Genomic DNA, 19,416 nt, shown 5'->3' with positions numbered 1-19,416 from the left:
TTATGCTGTGTCCTTGAAGTGCTCTGATCTCCTTTCTTGTGGCTGTAAACTGACACTTGTCAAAACTGTAGCTGTGTAGCAGTGTTTCTGTATTTTATATTAATACCAATGAGTGCATTAGACACAAATTCTAGGGATGTCATAAGGTAAAGAGCCTTCTTTCCTAACAGCTTTGACTTTTCAAGTGCTTGCAGAAAGCTTTGAGAAAGTAGCCCTTGATTTATTGATTGATCTCTCAGGCATACACTTCATGCAATCTCAGGCATTTACACTTCATGCAAATGAAGTGTAAAATAACCCACAGATATCCATCCGTGTTTTAAAATGYGTATGCAGATAGTAGTCGCTATGTTCTTTCCTATGAACTGGGTTTCCACTAATGCACATTTTCTGTGGTTCTGTGGGGAGCTACTGWTAATGATGGGTTCTGTTTCAGTTTCTGAATAGTTGCTTATTCGCACTSTCTTTCTTGCTTTAACTGTCCCTGAATTAGAAACTCTGCAAAATACATGTACTGCCTGTCTCTGAGCAATGGTAGTTTGAGCTTCAGCTCTTAATGTCCTTGACTGTCACTGATCAATAGGAAACAAAACAACTACAGCATGAGCAGCAGTATTGTAAAAGGAAACTTCTGTTGGATATTGTGCTGGAAATAATGAGGTTAATGACTCTCATCGAGAAAGATACAATATTTTCTCCTTATGAGTGCATAACACAAATGTTTTGTTTTCTGCTTCCTGCTTGGAAAATGAGCATGTCTTCCAATGCATCATACTGRGAAATAAAATCAGAACTCTAAATCAAACTAAGGAAAACCAGATTAAAACATTAAATGATCCCTTTTAGTGGTGTAGAGGACTGTTAACCCAAAATATTTCTGGCATCCAAAATACTGAATACAAAAGTTCCATTTTACCATCTCTGAGTTCTAACTTCTTTCACACTGAAAACTTAATGAGCTTTATGAGGTTCTATAGTTGAGTATATAGAATTCTGTTTGACCCTCATTCTCATTTTATGAACCTGAAGATTAATGAAACAAGCCATTAAACAGTTTGAATACTGGCTGCAGTGTTGATGACTCCAATGTTATCATGCCYATTTGGAAGCATCCATAAAATAAAAAAACTATGTATCCTTATCTATGGAGCATATATTCAAACATAAGAAGAAAATGTAGTAAGAGTGGAAAAGAAATCTTTATGAGATACTGGATATTTTGAAGAACTGTAAAGTAGAACAAAAACTTTTTAGTTTTGGGTTACTGTAGTTCTGAGTTTAATATGATACTGTGTTGTGTGCTGCCTTGCTATTGTAAGCAGTTGGAGCTTCTAAGAGGGTCAAAACTCTTTGTCTTGATGGGTCAGACTATTTAGTCTTTTTTGATCCTAGTTTGCCAATTTGWTAAGTAAATGCAGTTATGGGAAAATTTGATCAGAAAATAGAGATTAATATGGAATTCAGATACAGAATTTTCTGTGAATCCCTGGTCTGTAGTGGGTTGATTTATTTGTCTTCTATACCTGCTTTTATCCTTAGGTAAAGAGGTAACATTTATGCTTATCATTAGAGCTATTAATTATATGTGTCAAAAAAATGGTCTTAGTGTTTCATGAGGTAAAAACTATGTTTAGAAAGAAAGAAAAAGCTTTTAGTGATTGTTTATGTTTTTGTGCTCTGAAACAAAAGGCTGCTGTGTAAGCATTGCTCTGTAAGGCAAGGCATTAATCTTCCTTGTGCAACAAAAATTCTCCAGAAACCCATCCAGGAGCCTGTTCTTGCTTTCTGACATTTTGTCCTGATTTTGCTAGAGCATTAGCCAGCGCTGTTCTTTGAAGCAGTGGCTCAGATCCAAGAAGCAAATAAAACTAGGAATAAATTGTCTCATTTTCTTTCCTTCTTGAAACAAGAAACTGACAAATTTGATAATAATACTTTTTTTAGGTAATGCAACTACATCTTACCTTTGCCTTTCTCTCTTCCAGTCATCAATCTAAACTTTCTCCATATAAATCACAGTTCATTAAAAAAGAATAAAGAGATGCATGCCATGTATACTCAATTTCCTCCACAATGGAAAAAGTAAAAATGTAAATTGATTTTTGATTCAAAATGCTCTGTTTTCATCAAGGCCGCCGCATAACAATCTGCTTAGATAAACCTTACGCACTTGATGAAGAGAGAAGATGGAATGAGAAGTAACATCATAGAAAGTTTCAGATGTTCAGCACTTCATTTGCTCGTGCTTTCCCTTGAATCATTGAGTTTACATACATGGCCTCCAATTTTGTGCAATTCATATGTAGAGACATAACTGGAAAGTAGGATGTAAGTATATAAGACCTAGCTTTGTATTCAGGAAAGTCATTATTAAAGGAAACTTACTCTGACAGAGTGCAGATCAGGCTGGTAATGATGAATTTATGTACAGTTTATGTACAACTCATTGAAAGATATTATTTCAAATCCTGTTGGAGCTAAAAGGATTTTAGACAACTAAAATTTAGCATCTTGCTTTGTGAAAAAAGTTCAGAAGATAACAAGGAGAAATATTGTAATTTCCTTCTTGAATCACTTAGGTGAAGGCTTGTAGAGAACATTACCTAACCCATGAGAAGAAGGGTGATCGAGATTGTTGAGACTGGTAGAAATAGAGTGTGTGAATGTGTGACTATCCAAAGAACAGTGATTTTCCCAAATATGGCAATTATATGTTGTGGTGCATAAGATGCTATGATGACATTGACTGTCCAGATTTTTGCTGTGTGCCAGTTGAAGAAGGAAAAGAATTGGCTTCTTTACATATAAAAATCAGTTCAGTAGGTATAAGGTAGAGGGGTTKTTATTATACTTTACTTTTAATGCTTTCCTCTCTTATGAATACAAAAGCTAGAACAGTTAGTTGGTGACATTTTATCTGGCTGCCAATCAGAGTAAATGCTTAGAACACTACAGATCATACAGTATCTCAGATACAGATCTGCAAAGATCAAGAGATAGTCAGCTGTGGTACTTCCAGAAAGGATTAGAAAAAAGTTCTCACTGGTGGCTCAACTTATTAGTAACATAATTCAAACTACAATTTCTGCTAAGCAGTTAGGCTTAAATTTGATGTTCTCAAAATAGTGTACTCCAGATTCTTTATGATGTTTGTTTAAGGACTAATAATACAGTGCTGATTTCAAAGCTCTTTGAATGAAGAGCTGCTATTGGAATTAAAGATATCACCTTGTTACATTTTAAACTACTTATTATTTTCTTTACTGTCTTGGTTAAATTTGCATTTGAGAGAGACAGATACATAATGTTCCTTTAAAGGATGAATGAAGCTCTGTCATTCCTTGTACAGGGAAGATGAATAGTTTTTTCTGTCTTCCACTTTCATTTTGAGCTTTTTTTAATTTTTATTCTTTAGTGTACTTTGCTCTACAAGTCTGAGTGGCAGCTTATATAACGGCAGTGTTCTTTTAAAACTAATATTAAATCACAATCCAGGGCCTCTGCTGCAGCTCAAGCCAAAATCAGTCTTTGCCTCAACSTGTCTAACTGACTCCATTTGAACTCTGAGAAGCCAAATGGGAAGCTGGCAGTTAGGACATGGGAAAACGTCTTCTAAATATCTGCTGTCCATAGTAGTTTGCCATTGTTAGTTCAATGTCTCCAAATAGTCAGAGATCCAGTGTACAAAGGAAGTTCCATTTTTTAAAAGTGCTTCTGTTCAGTTTCCGCATCTTTATATTTCAGTCCTGTTTCCTTTCTCCATTGTTCCCCTCTGTCCCACTCCCCACAATTATTTTGTATTCATGTATCCTTTTCATTTCTACATACTGCACCTCATTTCTTTTCATGTTTCAGTGGCTGAAGTTCATAGACTCTTTCTTCACCTTTTTCTTCTTTTCATCCTTTTCCTTCCTTTATTTTTTTCTTTTTTTTTTTTTATATATATATATATTTCTTTTTTTTTTTTTTTTTTTTTTTTTTTTTTTTTTTTTGAACTTTCTGTTAACCGTTTATTTCTTTAAAAGATGTTTTTATTGCGATTGAATCTCGTGCCTTCAATAGGATTTACAGGACTTCCTTGTGGACTTCTTGACTCCCGTAGACTGCTGAGTTGTAGGTTTGGGACTTCTTTCATAATGATTGTTTTGGATGCCACTGTTGACTATCAGGATTGCTAATATTCATGCAAATGCCACTAAGGAAATAGAATAATAGAATCACTTCAGTTGAAAAATACCTGTAAGATCATCAAGTCCAATCATTAACCTAACACTGCCAAGTCCACCACTAAACCATCTCCCTAAGCACTTACAGTGGTTTACAAAAATACATTAGCTTACTTACTTTCCTTAAAATAGTTGTGTCACCTTCCTCCTCCCCCACCCCCCATCATGACTTAGCATCTGAAGTTTGCAGAAGTGGTAAGCAGATCTGTTTTCTACCTGTGTTTTTCCTGTGTGCTGTGTACTAAATAGTAGCTCATCAGTTGACAATTTCTCAAATTAAAATTGAGAGGCGACTTTATACACAGCAATATGATTTCACTCTGAATGCAGCAGACCAGGTAAGGAATACATTAAAAGTAAAAAAAAAAACTTCTTTCCCTTGCAATGATTTGCTCTGGTTAAAAGTGTGTAGATGTGTGTTTTTATGWAAATACATGTATGTGTCCTTTGCCTTAAATTGCCAAGAGCATACGCAATCTCCCACATTTAAGAGAGCAAAATTCCAGAGGGAGTCTGAATTATGCAGGAAATGCAAGGAGATAGTAGCAACCATGCAGTAGCTTTCAATTRTAGGCTACCAAAAACCCTGATGATATTTCTCTTTTTCTGTCTAATCTATAACTTCTACACATCCTTCAGAAAATTGCTTACTGATTTGAAATGAAGCTCTCTTCAACTGACACTATATTTTTGCCTTTGAATTAGCAGATCCCTTTGGGGRTTTTTGACACCTTACACTAAACCTTGGTAACTGTTCCAAAGAAAAGGCATTTTGCTGCACTTTTGGATATGTGACATTGCACAAAGGTAGCAAGTTCTGCTTCTGTGTGTGTGATTGTCTACTTCCTGGGTAGAAGCAAACAAGAAAATGCAATGTTAATGAATTAGTCATTGTTACTAATAGTCAAATTCAACTTCTTTTGAAACTGATAGTATCCGTCCCATTAGTAGATAGCAAATCAAGATTTCTTTCTGAACTGTTTATATTTCTGTGCAATATGGATAAGCTTTCAGTCTTCACAAATATTGAGAATTTACTAAAGCAAGGTTAAACCACAAAACCRAAAAAACCTACTACTGAAGTTTGCATTTGCTGACTAACAGTACAACTCTCACATGTGTTTTTTTTAAATGTCATTAGAACAAGTAATGGTGACTGTCAACAGTGATGTACATAATAACTCAACTGCATCAGATAACAACAGACTGGGTAAGACAATGCTGTTCCAGGAAGTATTTGTGCCATAAAGTCAGATAGTTGAATTTCAGGGCCCTAGGTAACCTTTTAGAAAATTTCTTAATCTTAAATGGTCAGGTAAGGTTGGGGGGATAGGTTTTTCCTTTATCACACAGCAGAACACATCCCAGGAATTTTTACATATTTCAGTGTGCCATCATATTTATTTGTTGATTTTTACATTCCTGTTTATATTTTAAAGCAATTAATTTAAAATAATTGGCTAATATTTTCCCCAGCTCCACTTTTTTTTCTGCCATTACGGAGGCAGTTAATGACATTAAAGGCAGCAACCTGTTCWGAGCAGGCAGAAAGGGTGATATGCACAAAGCTAAGGTGTGAAACAAAAGTTACAGAGGATCCTGGTGTTGTACTTAGAGTAACTGTGGCATAGTGGGCTACCCTTCGTTTAGTTGGTGTACCAAAGCAAAGGCAGAGAACTTGATTGTGCTTGTTGGGCTTATTCACCATATGCCTTGGCACCTGGCTGAGGTTTTTCTAACCCATGCATAGCACAGTCCCTGTTGGAGAATTCTAGACTTGCTACATTACGTTTCAATACGTGCATGTTGATAGATTAAAGACAAACAGATAGCACACCATATACATTTTAGTCAACAAATAAAATCTTTAGCCACAAGATAGAGCTAATGTTGTCATTTTCATAAATTCATGTGCAGTGTTTATGCAACATTTTATGTATGCTTTAAATGCATTTTATGTGTATATGTTTGATTGTCAAGTATTCATTTGTGTTTGGTCTTTTGTATTAATTTTTCTTTGACTTTTTTTTAAGCATGATTTCTCACATTTTATTTTGTTTCTTTTAGGTTTTGTTTTATTTCATAAGATCCCACTGGATGGGTAAATGAAATAAGGAAAAGATGAGAGAGGGGCTGTTGAGCTTGTGGAATCTGTGCTGCACTGTAGGGAGTGGACAGTGTTCTTGCCCAGTGAAGTGCCACCTCCCTTGGATTTCTCTTATAAGCATTGGTTATTGTTTGGAGAACTATAGAAGTACATTCAAATCAGTAGCTGTTTTTCCAAGAGCAGGGAAAAACGAAGCCCTGAGGCAGCTAAAAAAAAACTCAAGAAAGTCCAGAAATAAGCTACCACAGTCTTTCCTATTGCCTTGTCCTCCCTGTGTCTTCCAAAATGACATTGAGATGAAATTACATTATATTGTTTCCTCTGTCAATTTTGTTTTCTGTTTGAACTTAACTGGAAAGATGTTTTTATAAATAATATTTATCAAAGGTGAACTGCAAAGCTGCTTTTATTTTATTTCAATGCCTCTGCAAAACTTCTACACTGCTTAATTTGAGAGTGTGTGCAAGCTCACTGATCTCAGTGGGATTGCTCACATCCTTAAAGTTAAGTTCTTATATATTTGCAGGATATGGCCTTAAATCTTGAAGCAGTAAATTGCAGAGCTGGCCCTGCAAATCTTACTAGTATGTAGTTCCACTGACTTTACCAGGAAGATGGGAGTCTAGGCTATATACAGAAAGGTGGCAGTGCTCTTTGGTGTGTTTGGGTATTGAAGCAGCGCCATCCCTTAGACATTCATTTAGGTTTTGCTCATTTAGGAGTTTGGAAAAGCGTACAAATCTGTAGTAGGCCAGAAAGCTGATTCTGAGCCAAGAGCAAGAATAATAACAGCATGCGGCTGGTCCTTCAGACCATAGGCTTAGAGGCTTGTTTGGCTGTCCATATTTAATGTGAAGTATTCTTYAGAATGTGCTTCACTACATTTCAGAGAAGAGTCCACTCTAACAAGTAAAGCTAAGTGAAGGCACGAGCATATTGCGAAAGCAGGACTGCATTTAGATATAGTACTAGAAATTAATTTTCATTTGAATTACAGATAAAATCCCAAGGGTCTACTTCAATCTTTTCAGTTTAGGGAATTGTAAGAAATATGAAGTTTCAGGGTTTTTTTTTAAACTGAGAGTTAGATACAAAGACTAGCAATGAAAGACTGAGGTAGATGCTTATGTTTCTGTGTATTATGGTTAAATTTTTGCGATATGATTTGAATTTAATTCTTTATAATTAAGTTTAGTAAAAAGGAAGAAATGGTATTATTTTCTCCCTCCTGTATTTGCTTTTCATTGTTTTTAATTTCAGCCATTTTCACTTTTCCATTGTAACGCTATTGCCTTTTCTTTTACTGAAGTCTTTTATAGCCGTGCACCAACCCTCTCTTTCTACAATAATGTCTTGACTCTTTTATTCTATCTGTATGTATTTACTTGCTTTTTTGCCWTTGAAGACTCTTAATCCTTCAATGTTTTTCTTGTGTTCCTTTGAGTCTCTTGCGTCCAAGTTCTTCATTCCTGCTGTGCTCAAGTTTCAAAAATATCCTTATTAGTCAAGAAATGTGTCCATATTTGCATTCTTCTAGGCCTATGTAGGGAAATATTTCCTTTCCCTTTCCACTTGTTAGGGAAATACAGAAGGGGAGATATAGTTGCTAAAAATCTGTCCCAAAGATGTGTTCTGCTCCCCAGATTAAAGACGAGGACAGAGCTGGAAGTCTAGTGATGACCTAGAAATCGTGTTGTCTTTGTCGCCCTGCACATACTGGGGTGATTTGGGGAGGGATGGCAGCAATTAAGGATATCCATCATAGTTCCTGTTTGAAGTTAGATGTCAGCAAGTGTTCTGGTGTTCCTCAGAAAGAGTATTAGGAATGTCTGCCTTTTTTCCTCACTAAGTCCATGTGAACATGGTCTTATTTTCCAGAGATCTTAACTTTCTCTTCTGCTTACTGATTCACTTTAACTTCCTTTTCATTCTTTTCTTCTCGGACTTCTTGCTYATCCATGCATCTGTCCTCCTGTTGAAATAATATCTGATGTCACTGAGCTGATTCTAAATCAGTAGAGAATCATMTAGCAGCAATATCTGAACTAAAGTCAGTGGACATACATCAAACATATGCTGGATCATGAGCAGAGCTTGACCCAGTAGCCCAAATTCCAATTGGAAGTTTTGCTGGGACGATGTCAACATATTTCAGTTATATGTTCATAATTTATTGCCAAATAAATGAGGTGAGAATCTAAACCCTTTTCTTTTGGCAGGGAAAAAGCAAACTTGCAAAGCTGGAATTTGGCAGCTGATTTTTGAAATATTTAATTTAAAAGGTAGTTCTTTCTGATTCATAATATTTATATGCATAAATATGCACAGTTATTGATTGGGGATTTCACATAGTTTCTTTGTAATTTATTTTGTAGCACTTTGCAGTTCATCTTTATCAGATAAGGGTAGGTTTGACATTCAGATGTTTTAGAATGTACTGACACAGTATTTTGGATTTTATGTAATCATGGAGGTAACTATAATAAACAACTGATCTATGCATCACTGAAATATATATATATATTTTTATATCTATTGTAGAATATCCTTCTTACGCATTTTGTACTACATTATATTAGCCACTCAGTGCATTGTTACTTGATGCAGATATTCAGAGAACGTTATGGATTACAACACGTGATTTGTTACTAATAATGTCTTAGCACAGATGTTTAATGCTTGATGGAAGAAGACTACATGTTCCTAAAATGGTTTTTTTTCAGTATGTGGACAGAGCCTCTTAAAGCTAAGGGAGCTAAACTTTTAACATGGAAATTATGATACCCACTAGCTTCTGTCTTTCAGCTTGATTGTAAGTGACATTGCTTGTAACCCTACAGATTCTGATCTGCCCAAATGGTGTTGGTTTACAAAGGGCTCACTTAATTACAGATTCTTGACCTCCTTAAAATAAAGTGAGACTGAAACTAAGAATCATACAGGAACCATTAACATGGTAAAAGTTGATGAACATCCAGGATTTGACATTAAAAAGCTTTTATATTGTTTCACTGAGCAATAAAAAAGGCTATGAAATGTTCTGAAAGCAGAGTTGCTATTTTTTTTCACTGTGTCAGACATGAAACTAAAATAAAAGCATATTTCTAATGTTATGCTAGAAGGGGTTTATTTGTACTAGAATTTATTTTAAATAGACATTTAATATACTCAGAGACAAACTGAGATAAGCTGTTGAGCAGTTTGATGGACAGATTAGTTGGGAGCCTGGAGAGGAAGCACTGCTGGGGGTGTTTTAGTGTGAGGCAAGTCATGTCATCCAGTCTGTTAAATGAACCTGTTTCTGTTGAATTTGGTGGAAATTTGACCAGTGGCCAGGTCCATGTTGCAAGGAAGTTCATTGTTCCCAGAACTGTGCTTGCTGCAGCTGCCTGTCATGAAAGGCGAGGTGGGAGCAGTTGCAAAGTCTGTTCCTGAGGAAGGATGTTTAGGGACCATCTCTTTTTTTGTGGAAGTCATGGACAGTCACAGCCAGGGCAGATGGAGGCTGCTCTGAGGCATTTTCATGGCAATATGTGTCTTTGAGTACCCTAACCTGTGAAAGGCACTGTTCATCCTTTCCACTGCCTTTGTCTACCAGCTGGATCTTTCCTAGGCAGCAGTGAAGAAAAACAGGCATTTCAATGGGAGCAAGATCAAGATCCTTGGGAACAGCAGACAGTGCCAAGAAAACCTGTGGACAGCTAGTTGAAAACAATTTTACTTCAAATAGTTCTTGCAGGAATTGCTTTTTCTTTTTTGACTGTCAGCAGAAGCACTAAAAATCAAATTTTTCCTAAGAAAGCCAATCCCTAAGTATGGTTTTTCAAAAACCATAAAACTTAGAGAATTTTGCCATATAGAAATGACCAGTACACTTCCGAGTGGCTCTTTACTCAACAGCCTTCATATAAAGTTTGTCCATCACTTTACCCAGCCATGCATATTATGTTGACAATTAGTCATCACCGTGAAGACCATCACTTTGCATCTATTTAAATGCATAAAAGCTTGCAAATAGCTTGTAATGTTGTATCCTATTATCATTAGGATAAAAAGGCCCATCCTTTCTGAGTTCTTTTACAGATAATCAGCCATTCTTTTTCAAACAATAATAATAATAATAACAATAATAATRAGAAGAAGTAATAATAGTATTATATCAAATAATTTGAAAATTATTAGTGGACCGAGCAGCTAACTATTTTGTTAATGTTTATTTCAAAGAAAATCTCCAAAGATTATGTAAAGGTTTTAGCATTTTCTTCTTCTTTATCATTCTCTCTGGCTTCTTCTCTTTATTCCTGTTTTCTGTGGTTCTGCTTTCTGTTCTTCAGAGAGTTCAGTGTCCTCTTTGTGAGTCATCCTAAGCGCTGTTCTTCATAGGGTACAAATGTGCAGGGCCTTGGAATATCCTTTTGAAGGACTTTGCCACCGTTATGTSAAGTGTGAAGTATTCCAGGTTATAATGTAGGTCCATGTTGTGCCAKATTTTTGTCATCTGATCTCCAGAGCAAGAGTTTGTGGGTGGTTGGAAGTACTTTTGTTGCATTATAGGCTGCAACAGAGAATGCTGGTGTGGTGTATTTCACATTTCCCAGCACATTTCATTGTCCTACTTCCCTAGGAATGTGTATCCCCAAACTTTTGAAGCTGGCTTCCATTTGTTCTGTTTTTCTTTTGTTCATACAAGTTAAATCTGCTCTGAAAATACGAAAYGATGCAGTGATTCGAAATAAATATAGCTGTTCAGTTCCACAAGCATGTATGTGTCTGAACTTGCAGAACATGGTATTGTCTTTTAATCAACTTCAARATTAACTGGTTGACTTGTTTTCATCCAAAAAAAAAGTGATAGATTGAAAGAGCCCACGTTAGAGTGTGTATTGTTTTGGTATGGACATGCTATACCCTTCTAATTTTAATAGCAACCTTCCATGACTAGCTGTATTTTTGCAGCTGCAAGGAGCATGGTGGGTAAGCACGTGTCCTGGCTTGGAGCAGACTTGCAGGCAGCAAGGAGCCAAACTGCTTTCATTTTGAAGAGAGCCATTCCCCCATCGTCTCTAGAGGCACCAAGTCACAGCAGTGTTACTAAACAGATTATGTCTTAATATAGGAGGAAACTTGTCTCCTTGCATGCATGTTTTCACTGTTACTTTATTCCTCAGCTGGAATGACAAGAACAACCATATAAAATTTCAGGGAACTATYTCGTATTCAAGCAAGTAAAGGGTAAAGTCTTGGCTGTCTTATGATAGCTTTGATTTTTCTTTGATGTAAGCAGAGGAGGGCTCCCTTGTCAGTCAGGYCCACCAAACAGGAAAGAAATCCTGATTTTTTCCTGAGTCTTTTTTTAAACACAGCTATTTAATTGATATTACTGGGTTTACTCCTGTGAGAGCAGGATTGGGCTGCCACACCACTGCATAAACCCAAGACCAGAGTCTTTGGCAAATACATTTTCACTATCTTTCATTGCCACTCAGAGTTCTCTGTTCCTGGGTCTTTTTTTATAGTTCAGGCTCAGTTTGAAAATAGGAAGTCATTCAGTTGACATCAGAATATAGTACTTCAACATTCTTTTCTAAAATACTTTTCTCACACATGGGAAAAAATAATATTCTGAATTATAGCACAAAATTGCCTTCTACCATAAAATCACATCATGGAAGCCAAACAATGGGACAAGAGACAATGGGCAGAAACTGTTGTGCAGGAAGTTCCACCTAAACATGAGGAAGAACTTCCTTACTGTGCAGGCAACTGCACTGGCACAGGTCACCCAGAGAGGTTGTGGAGTCTCCCTCACTGGAGATGCTCAAAAACCATCTGGATGCAATCCTGTGCCATGTGCTCTAGGATTAGTCTGCTTGAGCAGAGGTTGGAGGTTGGTAGGTTGGACCAGAGGACCCACTGCGGTCCCTTTCAAACTGACCCTTTCTTTGATTCTGTGGTTAAAAATTTTCTTGCTGTGATCCATCAGCTAGCTGAAAGTCTCTTCTTCCCCTCTTCTCTCTAATTCTTCTTGTTGAWACTGTTACATATTTCTTGGAAATAACAGACAGCCACTGTTTTGATTCCCAAATAACAGTTTGGACAATCTATAAAAAATGTATTAGATTAATTTACTTTTTAACAGGCCAATAAAGTTTTGTAATTTCATATAATTGTGGTTTTCACTACCTGTAAATGAATCACATCTTGTATTTCATTAGTGCAGTGCATTGAAAAATGCGTAAATCTTTGAGTTAACCACCTATTGTCTGTTATAAATGCGCTATTGTTGCCTTTGTTTTCTGTTAAAAAGTGAGATTCAACTCCTTAATTATATTTCTATAGCATTTTTAATGTTTATAAAGCACTCCCCAAACTGTTGGCAATAGTTTTATTTCTATTTAACCTAATTTAATTAAAACCTGTCTATGTTTAACAAGTTCATTCAAACAAATGTGTGTGTATTCAGGTCAATTAACTGCACATTCAGCTGTTGGCTGTAAGACAGCAAGTTTTACATTTCTGGGATCTTATCAGATCTATGAATATTATGCAAAGTCTGCTTTGTGTACCCATAAGCAATTTTGAAATTTTTCACCAATTTGAACAATTGTGATGCTATGTAGCATATTTTACATGTGKTTTTTTTTTTATTGTCATCCATGTAAAGCATGATTTTGAAACAAATTTGATGTGTCCTCAGTATCTGGAAGAAACAGTCTCAGTATAAAGGTCAGTTCTTTTTCTAGGATGAACTTTCAGTAAGACAACTGTTACAGGTAAATTCTGATGTTGATGAAGCTGGTAGATACAATTATTTTAAAGGTATTATTTAAACGATATAAAATGCTAGGTTCTTGAAAATACCAAGTAGAGGAACATGCTGAACTCACAATGTGTTTGATAATTTTTTGAATGGTAGCTAGCTTGCCACTGAAATACTGTAATTTAAGGTTTTCAGACTCAACAGACCAATAAGTTATTAGCTAGGGAGAAGAGTCAAAAAATCAGCTAAAATAAAAAATAAAAGCAAWGGTGAAAATAGCCATTTACACTGCCTGGGAAATTAGGACGTCAACACTATAAGAAATCAAAAAGTCTCAAYTCTTGATAATCCAGATTATTGTAAAACTGAAAACAAGGATTTCTTTTTAATGAACATGAATTACAACTTAACAACATTATTGTAGAAGTCTTTGTTTTGTTCTTTTAAATGAGAAAAAAAAGATACAACATGTATTGGATATTTGCATCTTGAGATGTAATTTCCATCTACTGTGATCATTAACACACTTCAAGAATAAAAGGTTAATTTCTCAGGTTCGTTTATAATTCTGTTGCCATTTTAAAACTAAAATTAATTCAAGGATCACTTTTCAGCTTCAGTAATTGATGTTTCTTCCTTTATTATGTTAGTAATCAGGCTGCAAAGCAAAAATACAGAGCAMATAATAATCTTTTTTTGTGTTTTGCAGTTTCATGAAAAGGTTGCAAAACATGGGAAAATACTATTTGATTATATATATGTATTGTCTTTCAATTATACTGAACTTTTGGCAGTGTGTTTTTACCTATTAAAAGCAAACACACTGTGCACTTCTAAAATAAATGTAAATAAAAAAAATAGAAAGGTATATGTGAAAGACAAATGAAAAATAATTCTGAGTTTTTTCTCTGGTAATTTAAAAATTTCATTTCAAGACTACATGTTTTATTTATGCAGTTTGCTTTTCTACTGTAGTTTTCAAATTCATACTTTATTCACATTATGCCATTTTCTGATATCATTATTGTGTCTTCAGTTGTCAGTGTAGCGAATTTCAGATCTAGTTCCCTGACACATTATGACTTTAATCAGTAAAATCCCAAATAGTGTCTCATAGTAAGTTAGAATATTAACGTGGTAGTGCCTTTTATACCTGCATTTACTCTTGCTACATAGGAGTGCTGCTTCATCTATATGTTCAGAGGGAGGAAAGTATTTAACTGGCTGTTCTAGCCAGAGCACCTTCCCAAGACAGCATATATGCAGAACAAAAATATGGAAGAGTGTGCTGGGAACCACACATCGATGATGGTGTGGTCTGGGGAGGGAGGGATGCACCACCACAGCCACAGATCACATTTCCTTAATAACTCCTTACAGCTCATGTTAGATAYTGGAAGTCAGAGAGCAGAAGGTGGTGAAACTCCAGATGGGCAATTGGTGTGCAGTTTCTTGATAACTAGTGTGTTCCACTGAAGAATCACCATGTTTTCCCATTGAARGGTTTTAGCAAAATTTCAGTATCTACAACATTGAAGTAGATGATGCCTCAGGAATGGATGCATCATCCCTGCCTCAGGGAGCAAGATTCAAGATAGCTGTTCTATATAAACCTTTGTCTGAGGGCTGAGTAACCTTTCTTTTTTTTTTTTTTTTTTCTCAACCCATGCTGAGTATTTATGATGTTTTTTATACCCAGATGTCTCGGAGAGAAGGTTAATAAGGCTAGCTGTGTCAGAGGTTCCTGGTGCACTTTGTCTTATGTAATCAGTGTATAGTCATAAAAAGTTGCTTCACTTACATTAGATGTCTTAAAAATCCTAGGAGAAATTCAAAGGCTCTATGTACCTGTATGGACTAACTATCAAAATATGAACAAAATATGGAATCTTGCTAAGTCTATGCTTTGTAGAAGAAAATATTTACATAACATTTCCATTCCATTTCAAAACTCTACACGCTGATGTAAATATGAAAGTGTGAAAGAATATCAGTGTTGGTTTCCTCCTGGTAAGCCCTGCTCATTGGTTTTCAATGGCAYGTGATTCGATGATCTAGGAAGTCAGTTTCTCTCTTATTTGTCTTCCATGAGCCAAAAGTAATATTTTGGCAATCGGAGATACTACCTGTATGCTATAATGTAACTGGCTGCCTGTCTTAATGAAGACTGTCTTCTGGATACCAAATAGCCCATTGACAGATATCTCAATTTCTGATGGCTGTTGTGAAGGTTTCTGCACACAACTGTGTTATTACTAATTGCTTAGGTGGATAATTTTTAAATGCATTAAATGTTTCTTAACTACAACCCAAATCATCAACTCTGCATTTGTTTTCTTATGGGTCAAAATCAGGTAAGTTGACTGTGATTTGCCTGAACATTTCCCTTCTCCAGGCATTTGAGGCACAATTTTTGAAGCAAAACATGCTAAGACCAGCCTTCTACTTTCCATGTGGTATAGCAGGTTACCTTTTCCCGTATTTTGGCATTGTTTTTCTCTTGGGAGTTGGCATAGTCTCTTTCCAGGTAAAGAATGACACTTTATCAGACTTCATCAATGTCTCAAAAAAAGKGTGAAGAGCCACGTGCCTTCTCAAGAGGAAGGCAAAGATTTATCATCTGCTCTTTCTTTCTAACAAAGATGCCAAGTTTCCATTGCTTGCTGCAACTTCACACTTAGTTGGAATCCAAATGTATATATAATCCTGTCGCTGTTGAGCTCAGCTAACCCTGGGAGCCAGGTGAAGTTGTTACCTGTCATTAGGAGGTGATGGTGTGACATCTGGAATCAGTTGTTCCTAACTGCAAGATTCCAACAGTTTTTGTCCCTGGGTTCTGGTCTGAACATGGTAAGAGTAGCTGTAACCCCCGGTGATGTGTAGATGGCCTGTGTGACAGAAGTTTGATCAGTGACTGCCAGGGGACAGCTACTCGTGCCAGGAAAGGGCAGCCTTGGCAGAGAAAGATGAGAGGCTRAAGATTGATGGCAGRGAGACTGAGTTACCCTGTGATCCARCAAATCACAAAGAGTATGACTGTCTCTCAGAGGGGGGTGGAAATTCCAAAAATCTTTTTGTCCCATTTGGAGACATGCAGGTTTTACTTCAGGCACCATAAATCAAGTATATGAGATTTATTTGTTYAATACAGAATATAAATGTAAGTCCCTGCATACATGAGGTTTTCCACCGGCATGTTACAGGATGTAAAATTCTGTGCCCATGCTTGTCTGGTTACACTGGCTCTGAACCCAGATAGAGCAGAGCATTGTATTCCACTATAAAACAAATCAGAGATGTTTATTCACCTGAGATTTTTGTCACCACTGCAGTTATGGATAGGAGTAGCGCACGTGTGCGTGATCRTACCTGAAGTCACATCTTGCTCTTACTCAAATTCCATTATCTGTTTCAGGATCCTAGGGAGGCCTCCTAGAGTGCCACATTAAATTGTCCCTGAGTAATGTGTAACTGCTTTCTTTAGCATCCCTGAAACATTTTGTYATTGCTGCCTACACATCACAGTTGCAAGTACAGAGCTTGTGCAGCTTGATTCTCCATGTCTTTCCTTGCATGTCATTTCTGTTTATTTCATGTCCCCGTAAAATACTGACAGCTCTGTTTGTCCAGCAGTGAGTGTATACGCATGGGATGCAAAACTATGAGGTACACGAAATCAGTAGGGACTGAGAAAAGTGTAAGTCAGATCCTTTAACCAATTCACATCAGCTAAGGGGCTAACTTAAATAGTCTTCGTAAGTACTACTATTTCCTACTATTTGGGAATGGGAAATTTTTGAGCTTGAAATTCACTGTCTGTTGACATTTGAAGGAGTAAATATCCATTTTAGGTCCTGCCAGGCATTTAACATTAAAAGAAAATGCCAGCCAACTGAAGCAACGCATTTTTAACTCCAAAACTGAGGTGTTTGTGGTGTTTAATCCATAATAGCCAGATTTCACGTAAGTTTTGTATTTATCTATAGTTTCACTTTTTTCTATAAAATTATCTTTTAGGAAATTATGTAGGTGTAAATTGTGCTATATATTGCAGTTTTAGTCATGTGTTACTAACACGGTTGATAAAGTAACTAATTTTTTTACTACTAGTATTGAATTAATTTATGTGTGTTACATACTTGGAAACTTGCTTTAGAACCCAGATCAGTAAGTTTACTTCAACAGGGCTATCTTATTTTAATTTCAGGACTCCAGTGTCTCTATTCTGGTAAATGAATCTCTGTTGATCTTTATTTTGCAAGGTGGTCTCTAGACTACCATGTATTTTTTTCTTTAAGGATTTTAAGAAATATCCCTAAGTGTGAGTATTAGGTAATTTTTTAGCAGTAATTGCTTGGCAGGCTGAAACTAAATTGATGCCAGATGGCATTGCTGGTGGGACAAAAGGTCAGAAATCTGTTGTAATCGCACTATTAAAAATTAGGTTTCATTTAAAAAATGAATCTGTAGTGACATGTTTTGATTTTCTCATAAAAATTTAAATAGGTGAGTAGCTCAGGACTTACTTTTTGGATTCATTTTTTGCAGGCTGGTTAAACAAATTAGCTGTTTTGGGTTGTCATATCTTTGTTTCTTGGGTACTGCTGCCACATTTTGAAAACATGGAGAAATTGGTTGGTAAACTAAGAAACRTTGTTATTGTTTCAATAAATCCAATTGTAATGCTTCTGGAAACTGCTGGCAAACAAAACCATCCCAAATGCTCACTTGACAGTTTTTTGAAAGAGTTTTTGTATCCATTTAAGGCGTTATGATCAAGTGGAGGCCAATAAAACCTGAGAAGCCCCAGTAAAGTGCAGCACCACATCTCTGCAGAGCCTGGAGCACTCCTAGAGGACAGCAGGTTCCTCTGGGCGCTGGAGTGGTCCACCCACCCCTGGCAGAAGCTCAGTGAAGCTGTCAGTCSTGACTGCTTCCTGCCACCTACCTTTAGAGCTGTCTTGTCTGTGGCACTGGGCCTAAGCTTAAAGCCTCCCAAAGGAACGTGTGCCCAGGCATGCTCCAGGTGCTGGGATGGCATGGATACTGTGGATCCCTTCAGTATTTTTTTGGGATGATGAGCTTGCTGTTTGCTAGGGATCCAGGCAGCTGCCTTGCTATTTCCTGCCTCTCACTGTGCCTTAGAGGAGAAGGAAAGGGGTGTACTGCAGGAGGGACTCACTCCTTCTGGCTTCCAGCCCAGCATTAAGCACCCTCCAGCAAGATGGCTTGTTTGCCTCACATCTGTCTCTCCTCTGCAAGTGCACACGACTGCATGACTGAAAGGTGAAAGACCAATATCTTGCTAATTTTAATAGTCCCAGAAGCATTATAGTGAATATCTAGCTCTGTAGCTTTTACATATCTGGTAGCATGAAACAAATCTCTGTCTTTAATCCTCTACCTGGCAAAACTCCCGCTGACTTCAGCGTGAGTTTTGTCTGAGCATGACCAGAGTTGGAATTTCAGGTTTTGGTCCTACATTAATTTCTCAGCAAGAAACAGAAATGGATATTATAGATTTTCAGTTAAGCATTAGGAAGACATGAAACTGACATTCTCTATAATGTAGTAGTACAAATATTAGCAATTACCTTTTTGTCGTTGTCTCATGGGAATAGCACAGTTGAATTACTTTAACCCATTCTTAACATAAATCAGGTGCAGCCATATATTGTAGATGTTACCTTCCAATGACATAACTGAGTGACRCAACTAAGTGCCACAGCAGCAGAAGACTGCATTTGCCATAAAGGTTGTCATCATTCTTAATAAAAAGACAGCAGTCCTAGTTCCACACCATTCATAGGAATTTTAAATGATTGTAAGTGTAATAACTTACTCCTGGTTGATATTAAGGGGAAGGGAATTAGACTCTTGGTATTGCTGTTTCACTTGATCTGTTCCAAGGATCTCCTGCTTCATGTTTGGTTTAAGTCTTTCACCCCATCTCTGCATTTGCTTTTCTTTACGTTTGTGATGAACTAGCTAGCTGGAGTGTAGCGCATTATATTGAGTTAAAAAAAAAAAAGGAAAAGAAAACCTACTTTGTCTGGCAAAGAGAAGTAAGGTGTGGAAAAACCTTTGGAGGGGAATGGATTCTTTCTAAAGACTGGAAATTAAGAACTTGGAGTTTACTGAAATTAATGGTATAAATGTGGCCATATGTAGACAGATGGATAGACAGATAGGTAGATAGATACATGATAGATAGGTAAAAAGATAGATGATAGATAGATAGATAGATAGATAGATAGATAGATAGATAGATAGATAGATAGATAGATAGATAGATAGATAGATTAGATAGATAGATAGATAGA

General features: G+C 36.5%; 1 protein-coding gene across 5 annotated transcripts in view; it reads left to right on the top strand.

Annotated features, from left to right (window-relative positions):
- NTRK2 (neurotrophic receptor tyrosine kinase 2) overlaps window positions 1–19,416 on the top strand; it is a 197,731-nt gene that overhangs the window by 82,356 nt on the left and 95,959 nt on the right. Inside the window, exons 13-14 of one of the 5 annotated variants that reach the window (XM_057370013.1) lie at window positions 5,368–5,436; window positions 6,294–10,453. The exons of 3 other annotated variants lie outside the window; for them this stretch is intronic. In XM_057370013.1, the coding sequence (XP_057225996.1) occupies window positions 5,368–5,436; window positions 6,294–6,331 (107 nt within the window). In that variant the 3' untranslated portion in view covers window positions 6,332–10,453. Of the gene's footprint in view, window positions 1–5,367; window positions 5,437–6,293; window positions 10,454–19,416 lie in introns of those variants that run through there. One more of the 5 variants, XM_057370014.1, reaches the window with a different exon arrangement.

This window comes from Malurus melanocephalus, unplaced genomic scaffold (genome assembly GCF_030028575.1).
Source record: "Malurus melanocephalus ecotype Western Australia unplaced genomic scaffold, MMel_1.1 scaffold_117, whole genome shotgun sequence".
NCBI lineage: Eukaryota > Metazoa > Chordata > Aves > Passeriformes > Maluridae > Malurus > Malurus melanocephalus.
This window is presented reverse-complemented; position numbering and strand designations above follow the sequence as displayed.